General features: G+C 36.8%; 1 protein-coding gene across 8 annotated transcripts in view; it reads right to left on the reverse strand.

The window, feature by feature from the left end:
• Positions 1 to 370: 370 nt before the first annotated feature.
• Positions 371 to 20,318, reverse strand: part of vangl1 (VANGL planar cell polarity protein 1) — a 34,849-nt gene continuing 14,901 nt past the window's right edge. For 7 of the 8 annotated variants that reach the window (XM_058787827.1, XM_058787829.1, XM_058787824.1 and 4 more), the window contains 6 exons: positions 14,056 to 14,490; positions 13,402 to 13,577; positions 12,306 to 12,439; positions 9,256 to 9,391; positions 8,901 to 9,135; positions 372 to 2,211 (listed from right to left, as the gene is read on the reverse strand). In XM_058787827.1, the coding sequence (XP_058643810.1) occupies positions 1,951 to 2,211; positions 8,901 to 9,135; positions 9,256 to 9,391; positions 12,306 to 12,439; positions 13,402 to 13,577; positions 14,056 to 14,490 (1,377 nt within the window). In that variant the 3' untranslated portion in view covers positions 372 to 1,950. Of the gene's footprint in view, positions 2,212 to 8,900; positions 9,136 to 9,255; positions 9,392 to 12,305; positions 12,440 to 13,401; positions 13,578 to 14,055; positions 14,491 to 20,318 lie in introns of all 8 variants that reach the window. The other variant, XM_058787831.1, reaches the window with a different exon arrangement.

Here is a 20,318-nt window from a genome sequence, read left to right on the forward strand (position 1 = left end):
CAATCAGCATGTCGTTTGGTGAGAATGATTGAGCTGCTCAATTATTAGTCAGAAATCACCATGCCCTGTGCATCTTTTCAGCCAAATCTAAACAATCCATTTCAATCTGATTCAACTGTCCAAAACTTTATATTTTTATATCCACAGTGGAAATTATGGTGATTACAGTAATAAAACATAAATGCACATGCAGAGGTATACACAAAATGAATGTAAACTAAATACACTAATAGCCTAAATAAATATATACATACTGCACTTTTTTTTTTTTACACATACCGCACATGAAATATTCCATATATATATATATATATATATATATATATATATATGTATGCATACAGACATATGGGTAACTGAAGAACATAAGAAATTCCAGTTTGAAAGTGCCTAAGAATTCACCACAAATCATAACATGTTCTTGCTGAACATATGATGCAAGAAATGCCCAATACTTTTGTCCAACATGAAATGTCATACAATCAAAAAATGGCACAAAACGCCCTTTGGATCTTTGACCAGTCTTACCAGAAAACAGTTCCACTATTTATTACACTAAAAAGCAAAACACAGAAAGTTACATCTGAAATGTGAAATCTGGTTCATTTCAAATGTTTTTGCCCAAAGAAATTAGATTTTTTTCTCTAGCTATGTCCTCCAAAGGCTTTGCATTACATTGACACAATGAAGCAAAGCATTGACTCTTCATTGAACTTTCAGTTTAATAGATGAAAAACTTCTTGTGACTATTGTTCATTTGAAGCTATGCTCAGAGGATCTACAGGGTGCTCTCTATTGATACAAACAGCTTGTTCTGTAAAATAAATCTGCAATATTTCACCTTTATAAACGTAACACCAATAAATAAGTTTTGAAGCAGGTTTGTGGCTTGCAACGGGTTATGGCATAAATTGTTGATAATTCCTGACAAACTGAATGGAATGGGCTTGTATGATAGGACAGAACTTACAATACGCAATGGGTAAATATATGCCGTAACATAGCTAGAAAATGTAGAAATAATATAAAACATAATTGTTCTTCATCATTAAATACAAAAAAATCATATATTATCCTTAGTGGAAAAATTCACTAGAGCAGTAAAAAAAAAGAAAAAGGCATTACAGTTTTTTCCCCTATTTTTGCTTCATAAGCAAAAAACGCAGTGAATAGCAAGGTTTATAAATGTGTTAAGCAGCACTAATGGGCTTGTGTTTTACAAACACAAGTCGTTGTTTTAATGATGATGCACACACACTTAAAAATAATTAAATGTAAAAATACCTTATTCACAATTTAATTACCACACGCAAAAAAAAGAGGCAAACTACAAATCACAATTTATTAATCACAAAGGAACAGCTGTTTTTTCTCACAATATATTACCCATTTTTTCCAAACATATAAAAATGGTAGAACTCAAAAAAATCCAACAGGCTAAAAATGATCATTTATGTTTGGCTATTATACCACTGTTATGGCACTGATAAATCTGACTCTCTAACCAATGTTTCTGACCTTACTAAATCTTACAGAATTCCATCTCTGATGCCGATGGGGGGCATCAGAGGGGTCTCACAAACATAGATATCCTAAACAAGATCTACTTGTAAAACCTTTACTCATGATGCCTCAGTCTGATGCTTATCACAGCCAATAATTAGCATTTGCTCTATGCAGAAAGAAACATACAGACAAGCAGCACAAACGCACAATCACACCAGTCAGCACAAGGTAATCAGATACATACAGTACATGTATATATTTTTTGTTTGTATTTTTTTTCCCTCTTCTGTTCTTGGTAATAACAAATATTGTATCAAAATACATCCATTATGTAAAATGCCATTTATAAACTGTGAAAAAGTGAAAAAGAATTTCAAACAAAATAGCACTAGTCCAAAATTTACATGTGTAGAAAAACCAAACAGACAAAAGCAACCGAATCCATCAGACGGAGGTCTCAGACTGTAGTTGTAGTACAAACTTGTGGGACTTGGGGTGGACGTACTCCTCACTGAGTTTGAGGTGAGGGATAGCTTTGCTGGTGACCACTAAGCTGAAGTCAGATGATTTGAGCTGGAATTCAGAGCCGTGACGGAGGGGACTGGTGACCGACGCTTCGCTGACCAGCGTCCACTGCCGGGTTTGCCAGCACTCCCTCGTATACTGCAGTGTGGGCCCAGCCATCAGATAACTCTCCAGAAATGCCTAGCAGGGAACAACAGTATCCATATCTGTTCACTGATGTCTTATAGTATCCTACGGTGAGTTTATTGGATTAGAAGTTGTGTGTAATATTTGGGACTTGGAACGTTTTAATACAATGTAAAATGAAATATACCAGTAATAAGTGAGGAAGCCGTATTCAAAATCACATCATAATATCACAGCATGTTCGTTCCAGTCCCCCGACTAATTTCCTCTATTTCTGTCACCCGATAGAGATCGGGTTCCTTGCCACTGCTGCCTTTTGGCTTGCTAAGTTGGGGTCGGAATTAAGCAGGATGATAGCACTATTGTCTTCTTTAGAGTTTCATCTGGCAACATTGACACTAACTGAACTGAATTAAATCAACATTGACTCAAGCTGAATAACAAATGGCATTTCTGCTCATAGCTTAATTTGACACATTTCCAAATTGAACTTTACACTGTTATTGATCTGAACTGAATCAACACTGAATTGACTTGAGCTATTTGAGCAATTTTTACAGTAGAATCTCTATGATTGATTCTGTTATTTTCCTGTTTATTAAAGCTGTTTTGACACTCAATTGTACACAACGCTATAGAAATTAGAAGATGCATAATAAATACTGTCTAGAACAGAGGTCTCAAACTCAATTCCTGGAGGGCCCCAGCTCTGCAGAGTTTAACTCCAACCAGCACGTGCACATGAATGCGTGACATCACGGGCGAACAGCCAATCACGAGCCATGGTTAAAGGTTAAAGGTTTTGCTAAAGGTTAAGAGATTGAAGAATATGATCAATTTAAATGCATTTTCAATGAAAAAAGTACTTGTTCATGAAAGAAGACAAATAAAAGAGAATATCTTGCTTTATCAGTGCAGTCACAAGTGAAACTTGTTAAGTTAGGTTATATAGTTGGAAATATACAGAAATAAACTGGGGGATTGACTTTTTTGTGTCAGACATGTGTCACTTTGCTCACATCTGACTGGTCCAATTTCAGTTTGAGATCTCTAACTCAGAACATAACCTGCCCCGGAGCAGGTTAGCTGTGGAGTGTAAGTAACTATGGCAATGAACGCAGCTAAAAGCCAAGCCACTTTCATGGCACTTAAAATCCAGGATTGGTGCAAACTAAACAGAAATTTACCAGGCTAGCCAGCTAATCCGGCTTCATGGTACAGGCCCCTGCTTGGAAGTTTCTAGTAATCCTGGGGCCTGTACCATGAAGCTGGATTAGCTGGCTAGCCAGGTAAGTTTCAGTTTAGCTTGCGCCAACTCTGGGTTTTAGGTACCATGAAAGTAGCTTGGCTTTTAGCTGCCTTCATTGCCATAGTAACTTATACTCCACAGCTAACCTGCTCCGGGGCAGGTTATGTTCTGAGTTAGAGATCTCAAACTGAAATTGGACCAATCAGATGTGAGCTAACTGACACATGTCTGACACAAAAAAAGTCACTCTCCCAGTTTATCTTGCTCCAAATGAAAGGTCACTAGTACAAAAAAAAAAAGTTGGTCTGGCCTTAATGATAATTACATTATTTTATATTATTTATTTAATTATATGATTTATATTATTATTAATCCATTACACACAAGCTATTTTAGTTTAACAGTTATTATAAATAATTTATTTTAAATGAATGTTAATAGATACAGATTGTATATAATATAAATAAGTTGTAGAATCAATAGATAATGCTTTAAAAATGACTGTGACCTTACATGTTCGAGTCTCTATCGCTGTATATTTCCAACAATATAAACTAACTTAAGTTTCACTTGTGACTGCACTGATAAAGCAAGATAATTTATTTTATTTGTCCTCTTTCACGAACAAGTACTTTTTCATTGTAAATGCATTTAAATGAATCATATTTTTCAATCTTTTAACCTTTAGCAAAATCTTTAACTTTTAACCAAGGCTTGTGATTGGCTGTTAGCCACTGATGTCACACATTCATGTGCACATGTTCCACAAACTCAGGATCAAAGCCTGAGTTAACAAAGAAAGTTGATGATCAGCATCATGGTACCAACAAAGCCGGATCGGAGAGGTTTGGTTTTGTCAACTTGAAACTAATCCTGTAACTCTAAATTTGTTCATCTACCATCATGGTACAGGCCCCTGGAGACCTTAGGCTTGTTTGAGATGAGCAAAATCTGCGCAGAACCGATCACCGGTTAGAAAAGTGTCCGAGTTACGTCCGCCTTGCTCTGATGTCATGCTGACGTGTGCCAAAACACTCTCGCGACGGCCACTGTTGCCAGCTAATTTTCAGAGGAAGTTGCTAAAGGCGGAACGATTTTTTGCTAAAAGTTGCTAAATGACGCTGTGACATCATGGCGTCATTACGTAATCGCAACACAAAACTGCATCTTCATGTAATATACAGAAAACACAATGAGTTTTCTCAAATTGACTGGCCACCTCAGCAAAAACATTATTTAAAATGTTAATTTAGATTTGTTTGAAAAAAACTATATACGTGTAGTAGGCTATTTGCAAAAGTAATACAAACACAAGACCTTTTTGATCAGATATTTTTATTTTTAAATATAACACTGATATTGAACAGTTACACTCTTTTGAACAATCACAGTTTATGTAGTCTATTTTCTTTTTAACTTGTGAAATTAACAATTAACAACAATTAAAGCACTGTATTGGTAGTTAATATGCTACCTAAATGAACAACAATTATAAATGTTAATAACAAGGTATCAGTAAATGAACAATTATATCAAACAATTGTAGCTAGCATTTTAACTTGAATGTGATATGATGTGTCTGTTGCTAGGCATCTCTTAGGATGGTGGTTCTTCTTGTCTGGTTAGCTGTTCAGTGTTTCCTCTTGCACTTTTTTCATTCACAATTCAGTGTACACTGCCATTGATTCCACTAGTTCCAGAAACTCCATTCTTTGATTATTCATAGGTTAGCAAGCAAATCATCCTCATCTTCACTGTCCAGCTGCTCTGTCAATGAGCTGGTATCAGCAGAAGAGGATGGAATGGCTTTGAAACTGTATGCTGCGGTGGTGCCAAACTGTTGTAGAATGTCATTGGGTAGTTTATGCTGGTAACAAGTATCACCATCCAGCTTCAGTCCATACCGCACAAGGACTATGGAGTTAAGAGTGTGCAGTGACAGTCTATTTCTTAAAGGGGTGGTTTACTGTTTTTTTTCTTTGCTTGATTGTGTTTATGGGGTGCAATATAACATGTCTTCGTGTTTCGTTTGTTAAAAAACGCCTTATTTTTCATATATTTCACCTTTATTGTAAGCCGCTTTCTCCTCTGTCATTTGAACGACTGGTTGACTTCCTGATTCTATGAAACCACTCCCTCAGAAACAGGCGATGGGCTCAGATTGGTTAGTTGGGCCGGTGTGTTGTGATTGGCTAAACTGCGTACTGCACATTGTCCGGAAACTTCACGCCCATTACCTTCACGGGGCGACAGTCGCATGTGCTCCGGTCAAATGTAAATAATGGTGTCAATATTGCAGTATCAGTTTGAGCCAGAATCAGACCCAGAAAGCAGTAATGAAGAGAGTCAAGCAGAACTTCCGCAAGCACGGCTCTTACAAACGTTTCTGAATGGAAGTTTGCTGTTGTGATTACATATAAATTTTTGAAGTTTGTATACGTTTGTCTTATACACACAAAATAGCATCGAACTAACTGGCTACTATAACCAAACAGCGTTGGCTTGTGTTTACGTTCTTGATCAAATCGAAAAATTACGTCATAAAGTATACATGGAAAATACATTTACAAAATTAGTACATAATTACAAATTCGGGTCCAAAATGTTTGTACGCATTTGTCAAAGACACACGAAATAGCATTTAACTAACTGGCTACTAAAGCCAGCGTTGGCATTTGTTTACGTCCTTGATAAAACTAAAACATTACGTCTGAAATTATACATGCAAATACATTTAAAATTATGAAATCTTACTTACAGGTTGTGGCCCAACAACTGCTGCCTCTGGTTTTAAAGTTGGAACTGCTCCATGTTTTAGTAACAGTTTCTGTGTGAATCCGGCATTGAACTCGTGTAGATTCTGGAAGCTGTCTTCCGTAAAATGCGCAGCACAGAGAGCTGAATTACGATTGTAATTGTCAGGAACATAATCAAACATAAATTTTAACCATTGTTGACGAACTACAGCATCCGTAGGAAGCCCGAACACAGAAGACCTGACAGCTGGGTGAAAATAACACCATTTCGACGGCATGGCTACAACTCTCCACTATAACTCTTCCTCTTCAACAAAGCCGCAGAACATGGCCTTGCCCCCTTTTTTGCATGTTCCGGAGGGAGGGGTTTGATGGGTTTTTTACGTATGCAACCCAGGAAGTATCTCGTTGTAGTCCCATAGGAGTCGTTTTTGTAGGCATTAAACTTCCTGATTTTTAAAAGACGATATCTCCACTTACGTTGAACTTTCAGCGCCTCAACTTTGCAGATACTGTTCATGCGCCAACAGCAACATTACACATTACAGTATTTGCAGTGCGTTTCTTTATTTGGTTGTGTTGTGAGAATTTGCAAGCGCGCGTGTTGTCAAATTGATGAAGTTGTTTTCTTAATTTGAAGGCGTTTTTTTCTATTTGCGGTGCGTTTCTTTATTTGGTTGTGTTGTGAGCATTTGCAGCGCGCATATTGTCAAATTGATGAAATTGTTTTCTTAATTTGCAGGTGTTTTTTCTATTTGCAGCGCGTTGAGCTCTCTCGGCCACCGTACCATTGCCATAGTAGCTTCTGCACTTTTGCAGTTATCCATTTTCTTAACTAGCTGTGGTAATGTATACTGCTTTGCTGGGTTGTATGGTTTTGATTTATTTATATGCTTTGCTGTAGTACAATGTTTTTTGATGTCATACATTTTTGCAAGCATATCTGATTTGCAGTTATCCCCAACTACTGGCTTCAGCCACCCTTTAAATACAGGTACAGACTCCCACTCTTTTCTGTATTTCTGGCTGTACAGTTTTGATTGAGACATGTTGATAGATGAAGTTAAGTCTCTTACAGATCAAAAATTCATGAACAGCTACATTCACTGAGTTTTAACTGTGGTTGTTGTTTTAATTATTTTATCAAAAATTGTGACATGCGTGCTTCTGCTGCTGCACCCAGCCAACAATTTTTTGCTGCTGCTGCTGCTGCAGCTTCTGTGCCTGGCTATTTAGACCTTATATAGCCACGCCCCTGCACTCATTGTCTTTAGTCTTGCGGTTTGTGTTTCTACAGCGATCTTAAGAATTTATGAATGAATCGCTCATCTTGAGTTAATTCTGCAGTCACTAGGCTACTGCTCTTTAGATTTGAGTCCCTTTTCAAAAGTTGCTAAAAGTAGCCAAATAAATTTTAAAAAATTGCTAAATTTGTTGCTGGGTGCTTTTTGAAAAAGACGTTGCTAGGGTAGTCTGAAAAGTTGCTAAATCTAGCAACAAAATTGCTAAGTTGGCAACACTGGCGATGGCTCCGCGGCTGAGTCGGGTTGAGCAGTCGCGCGCAGTTGCTCTCCACTGACTGCGCTGATCAAAAGCATGATGGGAAACGACTGACTGACGACACAGATTAATGCTCATTGGTTCAGACAACCGTGATGCTGCATTCTCTTCTAAAATGTTTTCTTTTTTTTAATCTGATTTCATGCTATTATGTATTTAAATTATGCATGAATATTTCCAAACACTATGACATTGCGATCTCTGTGTGGATTATGTGATTGTTGTCATGTTTTCTATAAAAATCTAAAATACATGTTTGAATTAAAATAAAAATGGATGATAAATATGCCTTTCGTATGAAATTAAATAGCAAGCACTTTGAACGTCTTGTTCATCATTTTTATATTCATATAAAAGCAACATAACTGAAATTATATCATGTTTATCAGCAGCACAGCATGAGTGAGAATAACGCAATATCTGCCTTTGATCTCGAGAGGGCAGAACCGTCCGTCTTGACTGCACTTATTTCACTCCTCCCCTCACTGCAGCCGCCTACTCTCGCCTACATTTCAGGCGAGGCGAGGCGCATCTCAAACAAGCCTATTGTGTTTCTAGCTGTATCAGGTGTGTTTGATTTGAGTTGGAGCTAAGTTGTGCAGAGCTGCGGCCCTCCAGGGATTGATTTTGAGACCAATGGTCTAGAACAGGGGCTGCATATTTGCATATTTGTCAGTCAAAAATAAATTAAATGGGTAAGAAATAGGTAAAAATTCTGCACTCAGAAATCATTGCATATTTATTAACTATTTCCATCTATTTGATTTGATTTAAATCATATTTTCAAAATGCATTTATTCAGACTGCTAAGGATCAGTGTCAATCTATTATGAAAACAATTAAATATATTCAGTTAAAAATTATCTTAAAAATATGTCTAGCAATATTTGATTGCTTATGAGTACGGGACTGAAACCAATAGGATTTATTGATGCTAAATATATAAACCTGGTTATTATGCATTTAAAACAAATTCAGTTTATAAATCTGTTTTTACTCATTTCATTTATGTATGATTGATAAATATGCATCACATTTAGTTGATTAGTTTGTTAAAACTGTGTAATCCAAATGGATGTAAATTGTAGGCTATATATATTTGAGGACATTTTTGATAGTGTCAGTTAGGAGAAGTTGAGATTGATGCCACACACTATGTTGTGCAGTGTTTGTCTCACCTTTGGAGTCATGTTGTTTGTAATGCAGAATGCCAGGTGGGCCTGAATGCTGTCCATGCTGTGGCAGTGCTGCTGACGGGTGGTGCGCAGGTATTTCTGCAGTGCTCGAGCCATGGAGGGGAAGATGGCCTGAGCAGCCTCACGTGGATCCATCTCATCTCCTGGCGGCTTCTTTTTCTCCTCCTCCTGCAGCCGTCTAACGTGTGTGAACGCCTCCTCTACTGCCACCACCAGCCTAGAAGGACAAAATCTTGCATATTAAGCTGCAGTAGTTTTCATTAAAACCACAACTCTATTCTTTAATTTAACTGCATGCTCTGTACACATAACCCTGTCCCTCTGTAGCTTCTCTTACCGTGCTCTGCGCTTTCGGACTCTTCTATCATGCTCTGCTTCCTCGTAGTACAGCTCATTGTGGCTGGTGTCTCTTTGTCGGGCGGCAGCTGCTATTTTAGCCCGAGACTGAGCTGTTGCAGCATCGCTACCAGCACCTGAAAAGAGAAAGATTAGCATTATGGGACGGAACAAATGCAATTCAACAATTAAACAAAAAAACAAAACAAAAAAAAAACTCTAGAAAAAGTCACCTTGACATTGTTCTATATTACAAGACCGATACCCTTGCAGATTATGTAAATGTGTAATTCAACAGCAGTCATAATGATTTATGACAATTAATAATTAATATAATTCACTGTTTTAAAAAAAAAAAATGTTTACTTTCATTGTCAGTTTATTTCCTCTCAGGCAGGTCATAGTCACTACCGTTCATGAGTTTGGGTTCTGTAAGATATTTTTTCTTTAAAAGAAATTAATACTTTTATTCAGCAAGGATGTATTTAATAGATCAAAGGTGACAGTAAAGACATTCATGTTACAAAAGATTAATATTGCAAATAAATGCTGTTCTTTTGAACTCTGTATGCATTAAAGAATCCCCTCAACAATTATCATGGTTTCCACAAAAGTATTAAACAGCTGTTTTCAGCATTTGTAATAGTAAGGAAATGCTTCTTGAGCACCAAATCAAAATATTAGAATGATTTCTGAAGGATCACGTGACACTGATGACTGTGGTAATGGCTGCTGAAAATTCAGCTTTGCCATCACAGGAATAAATTACAGTTATTTTAAATTGTAATAATATTTCACAATATTACTATATTTTTGATCAAATAAATGCAGCCTTGGTGAGCATTAGAGACTTTTAAAACATTTTAAAAAGCTTACCAAACCCCAAACTTTAGAACAGCATGGTATATCTACTGCAAAAAAGATCACTGGCAGCCAAGCACATCTTCATGTGGAATCGGGCTATGATGATCACACGTAATGCATATTAGCTCTGTGTGCATAGTAATGTGGTGAACAGAATCATTTATGCATATTTATCCATATTCAGGTCACAGATATAATTAATAATGCATAACAAGGGCAGCATGACTCTCCTTGGTAGCAGGGCAGGTCTGTGGTCTCCTCTATAGCTCACTGAATCACCTCCAAAAATCATATACTGACAATGGACCAGCAATTCTTGAAATCATCTTTTCCTCACTTGTTATTTGTGAGTAACATTACAAAGACAAAAAATGCACATACACATAAAAATAGGGAAAATAATTTTACACACAGGCAATAACATGTAGTTGAGTGTAGACTATTTCAGAGCGCTTTGAAACCTGGAAAAAAAGATGTGGAATTTCTTTGGGGGGAGGATTTTCTTCCTAGTGATGCATTATTAATACTCTGACAATCCGAGCAAAGCACAAAGAGCTACACACTGCTGGTTTTCATACACGTGCACACTTACACTTACACTCACACTCACACACACACACACACACACACACACACACACACACACACACACAAACACACATTCCTCGCCTGGTTCGATAGCCACAGGCATGAAAGAAGTTTTGAGTGCTTAAGGGGTTATCTTGATCCCAAGTATGCATCCCTGTATCATGGTATATGTACATTTCTTGTGCTGACAGCATATCATCAATGTCAAACAAAAAGAGAGGGAGAGATACTGGGTGTTTTTGAGATGTGGGGTGTGTAAGAATTATTGACTTTTTTGACAGATTTTTAGAGCTTAGTGAGTGCAGAGATGAGTGCCCTCTTCATGGCAGTCAAGACATGTAGAAGGATTTCTTGATGCAAATCGTTTTTTAGATGAGTCTGTGACCTTGTGCACAGTGTACAATGACTGCATGCACAAGCAACTAACCAAGACGTGGAGCACTCAACAATTCAGTGTCTCAGTGAAAGGATTTCTGAATGCATTACACAGTCTGAACTTACAATCGAAAAGATAGCTTTTCAGTTTGGCTTTAAGCTCTGCAGAAAGAAACATTACAGAAACTTTATTAGATGTCGGTGGCGACTGATTGACACGGTTGCTGCATTAAAAGTGTGCATGATTGTTTGTTTTGGTATGTCTACACACATAATAAATTCAGGACAATATTACTTCACATTGCATCACTTGCTCACCAATAGATCATTTCCAGTGAATGGGTGCCATCAGAATTAAAGTCCAAATAGCTGATGAAAACAGTAATCCAAAAATAATCCACACGACTTCAGTCAAGCAAAAAGCTGCATGTTTGTAACTTCAAACTATTCCAACTGGCAAAAATACAATTCCTCTATCCATAATACTGATTTCTCTAGTGAAAAAGTGACCTTGTTTTGTTTTTTAACAAACACAAAGCTTTTCATTTCACAAGACGTTAACTGATGGACTAAAGTCACGTGGATTACTTGTCATGTTAATATTGTGATGTTTTTATCAGCTGGTTGGACATTCTGACGGCACCCATTCACTGCAGAGGATTCCTTGGTAAGCATGTAATGCTAAATTTCTCCAAATCTGTTCAGATGAAGAAACTAATTAATCTATATCTTAGATGCCCCGATTGTGAGTAAATTTTCATTTATGTTTTGGTATTCCTTTAACAGCAGTGAGTAAACCCAACAATTAATGTATTGTGATTCAATGCATGCTTTGAAACGCATTAAAACCTCATGTCAAATTGTACTGAGGTTAACAGATTATAAGGATTTACATTTAACATGGATTGCATTTCTCAGATAATCTGATATTGGAAGAACATGCTGAGAAAGGTTCGTGTTGAAATCTCAGACATTTGACTGGCAGTTCGTGACACTGATCTTTTCTGAAACTCAAGAGGAGACATGTTGCGTTACTCAGTACAATAATCTGTGAATCAGGAGATGTAGGCTCTCATTGCTGTTTAGGAGAAATATTAGACATTTTAAGGACGTCTCAATTTTGAAGCCTTTCCTATAGCCATTCTAAAATGACTGGTCTTGGTCAAGAGAACAATAAGAGACAGGTCAAAAAACAGACAGGGATTTTACACAGATTATACTCGCCATCTACATTATAGACTTTCAGCCCAGCCAGATGTTTAGCTGCCCTGGACTTTGCAGCCGTCAGTAGGGCAGGGTTGTGAACTGAGAAATCCTTGTAATAGTGTTCAAGAATTACCAGGGCTGCCCGCTGAATGCTACAGAGAGAGAGAGAGAGAGAGAGAGAGAGACTGATCAACATTGCAAAAAAACCTTGTAATATTCACTGGTAATATGGGTTTGGGTATCTATTAAAACACAGGAACAGACAATCCCATCATGTATTTCATTAAACAGAGTCATTGGATGTCAGTTAATAATAGATTTCATTCTGCTTTGTGTGTGTATGTGCACGGTCACTTGACTCTGTAGCAGCACTGGATCAAAAATGTTCAGCCAATGAAACAATGAGAGCAAGAACAAAGGAAAGCAATGGGCAGGCGAGAGGAAGGGAGAGGGGAAGAAATGCAGGGCAAAGTAGGGAGTGTCAGTAATGGAGTGATTAATGGACCTTTTTCCCTTGGCCCAACCTCAACTCATTATTAATGCATTAAACTGCACACACACACACAGTTTTGTGTATACAGACAAGCACATATAATATAATAAGCAAGAAAGCAGCTCAGCCATATAATCAGCGCAATTACAGAGACAAAACCTTTAATGTTCTGAAAAAAATATTTCCATGTTAATATATATATATATATATATAGTTGGTTTGCAGATTTGATGTATAAAACAAAATTAAAATAAAGGATCTTCAATGATTCTTAGGTTTCAATGGAGAACCCACTTCTAATGAAAAAACATTTTCACTGCATATGCTTCTTTATTTGCTAAAAGGCTCCACAGATCAGCTTCCTGGTTTCTAGATTCTTAAACGCATCAATAAATAAATGGTTTTCTATAGAACTAGACCATAAAAATGATTTTCCAATGTAAAACTTGTTGGTTCTGCATAACTTTTTAGTACTAGTTGGAACATTTATTTTGAAGTGTCACTAGCAACTTACCTCTAACCTCTTTGTTTTTACGTTTAACTAAAGAGCATGCAACAGACTGTTAAACAGCATATTGTAGTTGTTTTGATCAAAGTTTGGTCATTGTAATCAGCTGGCACCTGAGCTGTCCCAGGTTGTAGTGGCGAGTCTCTCCATCGGTGGAGCGCACGACACTGAGAGAAAAGCAGGGCTGCAGATGTCGGATCTCCAGCAGAACCACTGCCAGGTAATGGATGAACAGCAGAGCATCCACCAATGATACTGCAAACTGCACTATGCCTTGGTAGTTCTCATCCTGTCAAGCACAGATAGTAAAGCAATAAACCAAGTGAATCAAAATTACATGTACTAAATTCAGTGATGTTCTTCAAAAAAGGGCATCCTGTTTTATCTTTATTTTCAGTGTTATTACTAAATGAACACTTTTCAACAAGGACGCTTTAAACTGATCAAAAGTGGCATTAAAGATATTTATGTTGCAAAAGATTTCTATTTGAAATAAAAGCTGTCTGTTCATCAGAGAATCCTGGAAAAATGTATCATGATTTTCAACACTGATAATAATAAATGTTTCCTGAGAACCAAATCAACACATCAGAATGATTTCTGAAGGATTGTGTGACTCTGAAGACTGGAGTAATGGCTGCTGAAAACCCAGCTTTGCCATCACAAAATAAATTACATTCTAAAATATATTAAAAAAGAAAACAATTCCACAAATCTCAACATGCTTCTCTTGACTCTTCATGGTCACTACACACATTTGCCCATACCTGCGAGTCCAAGATGCGCACTCCAAAGAACAGCCAATAGGAGAGCAGCAGGAGGAGCGTGAGCAACCCAAGCAGGGCGCGGAACACTGCTATCCGGGGCAGGGAGGCTCGCCCCGGACGCGCAAACAGCGCCCAGCCAGCCAGCAGCAGAATGAGGAGCTTGAACGCCAGCGAGAGAAACAGTCCCTCACAGGCAGTACCACAAGCCTGCAAGCGCTCCGGCCACATCAGCTGGGGCAGCACCAGGAAGGACAGGGGGGTGATCAGAACCAGCAGGCCCAGGATGAGGGTGAGGGCCAAAGGAAGGAAGCGTACACAGTTCAGTTTCTCTACTGGACCTTCTGTCTCCTTCCCGAAGCCAGCCAAATCCTCTTGAGACAAGCTGTGGTCTGATGTTCCAGTGACCGCTGTGGTGGTTTCACCCCAGTTGTCATCCTGTCAAGAGGTGGGAAGGGATCAGCGATATATCATGCACATAAAATATTCAACATACTGTAGTCCTAAAAGCCCCATTATCTCAGAGGCCCAAACCCAGCACTCAGGATCGATAATACAGAAAAAGACACATTTACAGCTTTTGATTTGCCCCCTTTTCCATTCCTGTTGGTGAGACGACAAATCTGCTTCTCGGCTAATTCAGACAGACAGTACGGAAATACCCAGGTCTCCCTCATCAGCATATATTAATGACAAATACCCAAAACTCACATACATCTGCATATAAATGAAGAATTGAGAGACAGACTAACAACAAATGAGAACTTTCTAACAGCAGGACGTCTGAGTGAATGCCAGTAGAATGTGAAATGCAGCACAGAATAGAATTCCATTATAGATTATTCTGCACTAAGGATGGTAATTCATCTGCAACTATTTATATATTTATTTATGGATTTGTTTGCTTATTTATGCATCTATTTGTATGAATAGAAGCTGTATTTTGTATGGTAATGTAGTTTAGTGAATTTAATATGAATTGAGAAGTTTTCAGTTCATGTAAATGACAGCAATAATATTATCATAATAATAGGCATAAAATACAGCTGCATGCAGTAATTAATGAGCCAACCATTTACTAAGCTCAATTCAATGAGTTTAGGAACAACACTGCTGCAACTCTGAAATATGGCTGACCTTGCATAACATGGTATTGTTAGATTCAAAGAACCATGATGCACAGCTTATGGTCCAAACAAATATGGGATATGCACATGCTGTATGTGACGAAAAAAGGGAGGGGTTATTAGTAAGTGGGAATAAAAAAAGGAAAAGAAAAAAATTCCCTTTCTGTTGCACAGTTTAGGGTTTGTGCCAACCCTTGTGCAAAAATAACTTTAGGGGTCATCATCAGAAGTGAGGAAATGGCAGATGGAAAAGGTTAAAGAAGCAAAGTGTGTTGTAAAAGTTGGTGGAAACACAAACACGGATACACGTGAAATTTATTTAAAAAAAATAATAAAAAAAAGGAGCACATCAGATGAGGTCACAGGATCAGCTTCCAAAAGAGTTTTGCTAGAACCAGAGGTAACTACTAGTGAAAAATACTGCTGTAATCATAATATAATAAACACATTTACAATCAATTTTTCAGCACTAAAGTCTAACACAGCTACTTACACATACATTTAGATTAAGGAAATTACTAAAAGACTCCCCTCAGACTACAGTTAAAGAGGTCATATCACCAAAATGTTTAGTTTAACTTGACCATTTTTTCCATTTTTCTCGTTTTTGACCTCTAAAATGAAACTTCAAAAATAACCTTTGAAACGATTGGTTCTCCACATGTGAAATAAAATATTCAACTAAAAATAATAACAATGTCTACAAGGTTGCATACTTTAATAACACTCTCTTTGCAAAGGTTCACATAACAAGCCGGGACGAACCGTGCTTTATAAACTGTTAGATCAGACTGAACAAGTTTAAGCATTTTTTACTATAAATTCAAATTACATTAAAGATCAAAACAACTTTGTTTTATGAGATGAATTTGAATGACAATAAACATCCTTATTAACTGATTACACATAATATTTGCCTAAAAATAGTTACAAACCTGAAACTTGACACAACACTTATAAAATGTGTTACCTCGTGTAAATGACCACTGTTTCAAAAGATAAGGATTTTTGATTTTCAAGTTTGCTTTAGAGTTTTGACAATGAAATGAGGGTGAATTTTTCAGATTTTCATTTTTGGTTCAACTTAGTCCTTAACCCAAGTACAACAATTTTATATTTTACTGGCGCATAATTCCACAAAGATATTCTTTTTTAAATGAGGCCTTTGTTAATTGAATAACTCTTATGAGCTGATTCTTTGTGACCAGAGGGTAGACTATTGTACAGCAGTGCAGTCTGATCTGTTCCATTTTGCCCACAGTCCACATTGCTGAATGTGCTTCCCCCACTGAGAGAGACAAAAGAAGCACACAGCGCAGCTAATAGTGTGTGTTTGCATGTGTGTTAGTGTTCTGCTTGACTCGAGTACAGCTCATTTCCCTCTCACAGAGCCACAGTCTGAGCTGTACCACAGAAAGAAAAGCAGGAAGCGAGGGAGTGGTAAACAAGTGTGAGAAACTCCTACACCTCTCTCTTCTCCACCCTCCATCCTTTTCCTCTCATTTTTTTCCAAAACAAACCTGCATAGCTGTGTTTCTCAGGTTCACAACTCCAAATGAAAATTAACATAATGTATATGGACATTATTATAGAATTACAGACAGTGATTTAAAATTATATTGCGTAGTACATGACAGCTTTCGACAGAGCTGAACTTGCTTCTGAATTAACATGTATCAAACTCATGACATTCCTTTTAACAGAGGTTGGCTTTGAAAAGTTAGAAGCTGCATTAGATAAGGATTACGTATCTCATTATGACTCTGGGCTATTAGGATTCTATGAGAAGCGAGAGAAATCAAAGTCAAAACAGTCATGAAGGGGGAAGAGGAGGGACTGAAATAGATATCTGTCATTGGTGATGACACTCTGATAGAGGCTAATAGAGTGCTGAAGTCTATGGGGGTTTTTTTGTGAGCAGGTTTATTGTTAAATGCAAGGCAAGGCAAGTTTATTTATATAGCACATTAGTGGAAATTCAAAGTGCTTTACATAAAAGGAAGTGAAATAGTCATAAAAAAATAATTATCACAATAATAAAAACAAGGAGTGAAATAAGGTCTGTGATTAACACAAGCTGAATATATTTTCATGTTTTATTGTATAAAATACCTCTTTTTTAAAGCGCTTACTTGTCTTGAAAAAGGCCACTTGTTAACAAGTGGTTAAATGGGACTACAGAGGTTGTCACGGACGAACAACTTATCCACTACTCTGATTTGACAGCCTCATTGTTTACAATCACACTTTTGCAAACTATTCTAACTCAACCTCTTTTTTTTTTTATTTTAAGAATTGTCAGAAGATCATGCGGCCGTGGTGTAGTTCGTATATAGCTTACATTTAGCTTTTTTTTACATTTTTTCTGGTGATTGTTTAAAAATTAATAAATGTTGTGTTCATATGTGAACATTATCATGATGAACAAAATGTGTAAGAATCATAAACATTCTCACAGAACTTATTTTTGCAATAATCCAAAATCCAATGGAATAATCCACTTTTCTTTTCTTTTTTTTTTGCTAACTTCAGGACTGACCTACAAAGATACGTCATCACTGCAGTACTCTGTGGAAATATTAGATTATCAGACAACATCATCATGTGCCTGAAAAATACTGAAAAGGCTTAAAGAGTAAGCTAATGTTTGAAACAATGGATATATCTATGTAGCCTTTGAAATTCAGCCAATCTGTTTTATAAATCAAAATGACTCTAGCAAGTAAGACACACTCAAACAAGGGCACAACAAGCAAACATAAACATAGACCCTATCGCAAGTAAGCTATGACTTACATGCTTGCTATTCCAATTCATTCTGTTCACTAACGTCTAAAGTTTCCTCACTGGAGAAAACATTCCAGAGGCCCAGGCTGAATGACAGGAAGACGAAAGAAGATCAGAGCCAACATGATGAAATTACTCAAGGAAGAATAGACCTGACAGCCGTTCAAGGGCATGGCATTAACCTTTTAGCAGTGCCAGGGGCTTTCCTCGATTTACTATGATATTTTTTTTTTTTTTTGTTATCAACATTTTTATTTATTTTTTATACACAACATCCAAAATAAAAATAAAAAAAATAAAAAAAAATAAAAATAAAGATTTACTATGATATTTTTTACCAAATATACCAGTGTGTATTTGCTGCTTTATATACGAGAGATCTGCTGTTGTAATTCAAATTATATGCGAAGATGAAACCTGTTTAACGAACATGAAATGTTGGTATTGGCATATGTTTGCTTCCATATACATACCGTTCAAAAGTTTGGGGCCGGTAATTTTTAATTTCATATTTTGAAAGAAGTCTCTTATGCTCATCAATGCTGCATTTATTTGATCAAAAATACAATTTAAAATAATTGTGTTCTATTTTAATATATCTTAAAATGTAATTGATTCCTGTAATGGTAAAGATGATATTTCAGCAGTCTTTACTCAAGTTTTCCTCTGATCCTTCAGAAAGCATTGTAATATGCCAATTTGCTGCTCAGTTATTATTAATTATTATTGATACTCAGTTAATAATGGTTCTTATTATTGTTAATGCTTAAAAAACGTTTATGCTGCTTTTTGTGGAAACAATGACACATTTATTTTCAAGATTATTTGATAGATATGAAGTTGCTGAATAAAAAACAGTAAAACTTTTTAACTGTAGTGTATGAATATAATTTAATTTAGTATTGATTTATAAAATCGAATGCACTAAAATACATAATCAATCAGAATTCCGCCATGTTTTAAGTCTTTTCAAGCAGAAATGTACATTATTTAATCACACACACACACACACTTGCACAAATTAATGTAGACAGACATGAGGACCTATAACAACTTTGTGTGCCTTTTGCCCCTGAGGGAGAGCCAAGTAGGTCAGAATAACTGAGACCCAGTAGGAAATACAAAGAATACTGAGATGTATGTCACTCCTATTTTCCATATCTGTCTATACCACAAAACCCCCCCTCCTTTAACACACACACACACACACACACACACACTTTACCCTCGTATTCTGTCATTCCCTTTTTCATTGTCTTCTCTGATAATATTCCAGCACAGTCACCTCACCTTCCCTGTGACCTGACCGTTTCCTGTACGTGTTTTTATATAACTCAAATGTAGCTATATGCCAACATATAACCAACGCTAACAAACATCACAGGAAAACTGATATATAAACTTTATGCCCGTTTCACAATACATGCTCATAGCAGCAAATATTTATTTTGCTTGTAAAGTTTCACCACTGAGCATATTTTGCCAATTCCAAGTGTGCTGAATGCAGCAGAAAATACATTGAAAACACTATAAACCATTTTATTAACAGTAAATCAGAGTCAATCCAGACCATTTAAAAAGTTTATAGAGTTTGGGTTCCATTGTAAATGAATTACTATTTGATTGTAAATGTGATCCACCTTGTTCACAATCACATTTGTTATAATAATTATCAACTACACACACCTAATACTCATTGTGGTTAACCAAAAATCCCTTTAGTCTCTGTATAAAGCTGCAGGTCTTTTATGCAGAAACACATTCAGTGTGAAAGCACAACGCGAGCCTGCTATGGCAGTTTAGCTGCAGCACCGCTTGTGTGCTGTTTATGCATGTGGTGTGAAACAGCATGAACCACATCTGGGACTTGCTTTTTACAATGGAGTGCTAGCAGGCAATCAGACTGGAGGCTAAAAAACACAAATGTGAAGCTTATAATTTTGATAAAGGGCTTTATACATGAATAATATTCGTTAGTTGAGCTGTAAATGACTCTAAATTGTCCTTTTGAGATGGGGCTTCTTTTCTTTGAGGTTCTTTGCTTTAATCTGTCAAAACACTGAGCGCTTCACAATTGAATTACTCTGGCAGCACATAACATTCAGTAAATATAATGCATTTTTCTATTTTCTGGAGCATGTCGCTGTCTGAAATCCCTGTTATCCTCTTTACTCTGTTAACTATGCCTGTGTGTTTGCTGAGCTGCGGTCAGGATGACGCCCTCACACCATCACATACATTCTGCACAATAGCATACGCAGTGCAGCATTAAAAACAACAAGCATGTTTGTATTTGTGCATCTACACTATATGTACTGTATACAATTATGTGCATGTGAGACTATTTTTCTT

Source organism: Onychostoma macrolepis, chromosome 09 (genome assembly GCF_012432095.1).
Source record: "Onychostoma macrolepis isolate SWU-2019 chromosome 09, ASM1243209v1, whole genome shotgun sequence".
In the NCBI taxonomy this organism is placed as follows: domain Eukaryota; kingdom Metazoa; phylum Chordata; class Actinopteri; order Cypriniformes; family Cyprinidae; genus Onychostoma; species Onychostoma macrolepis.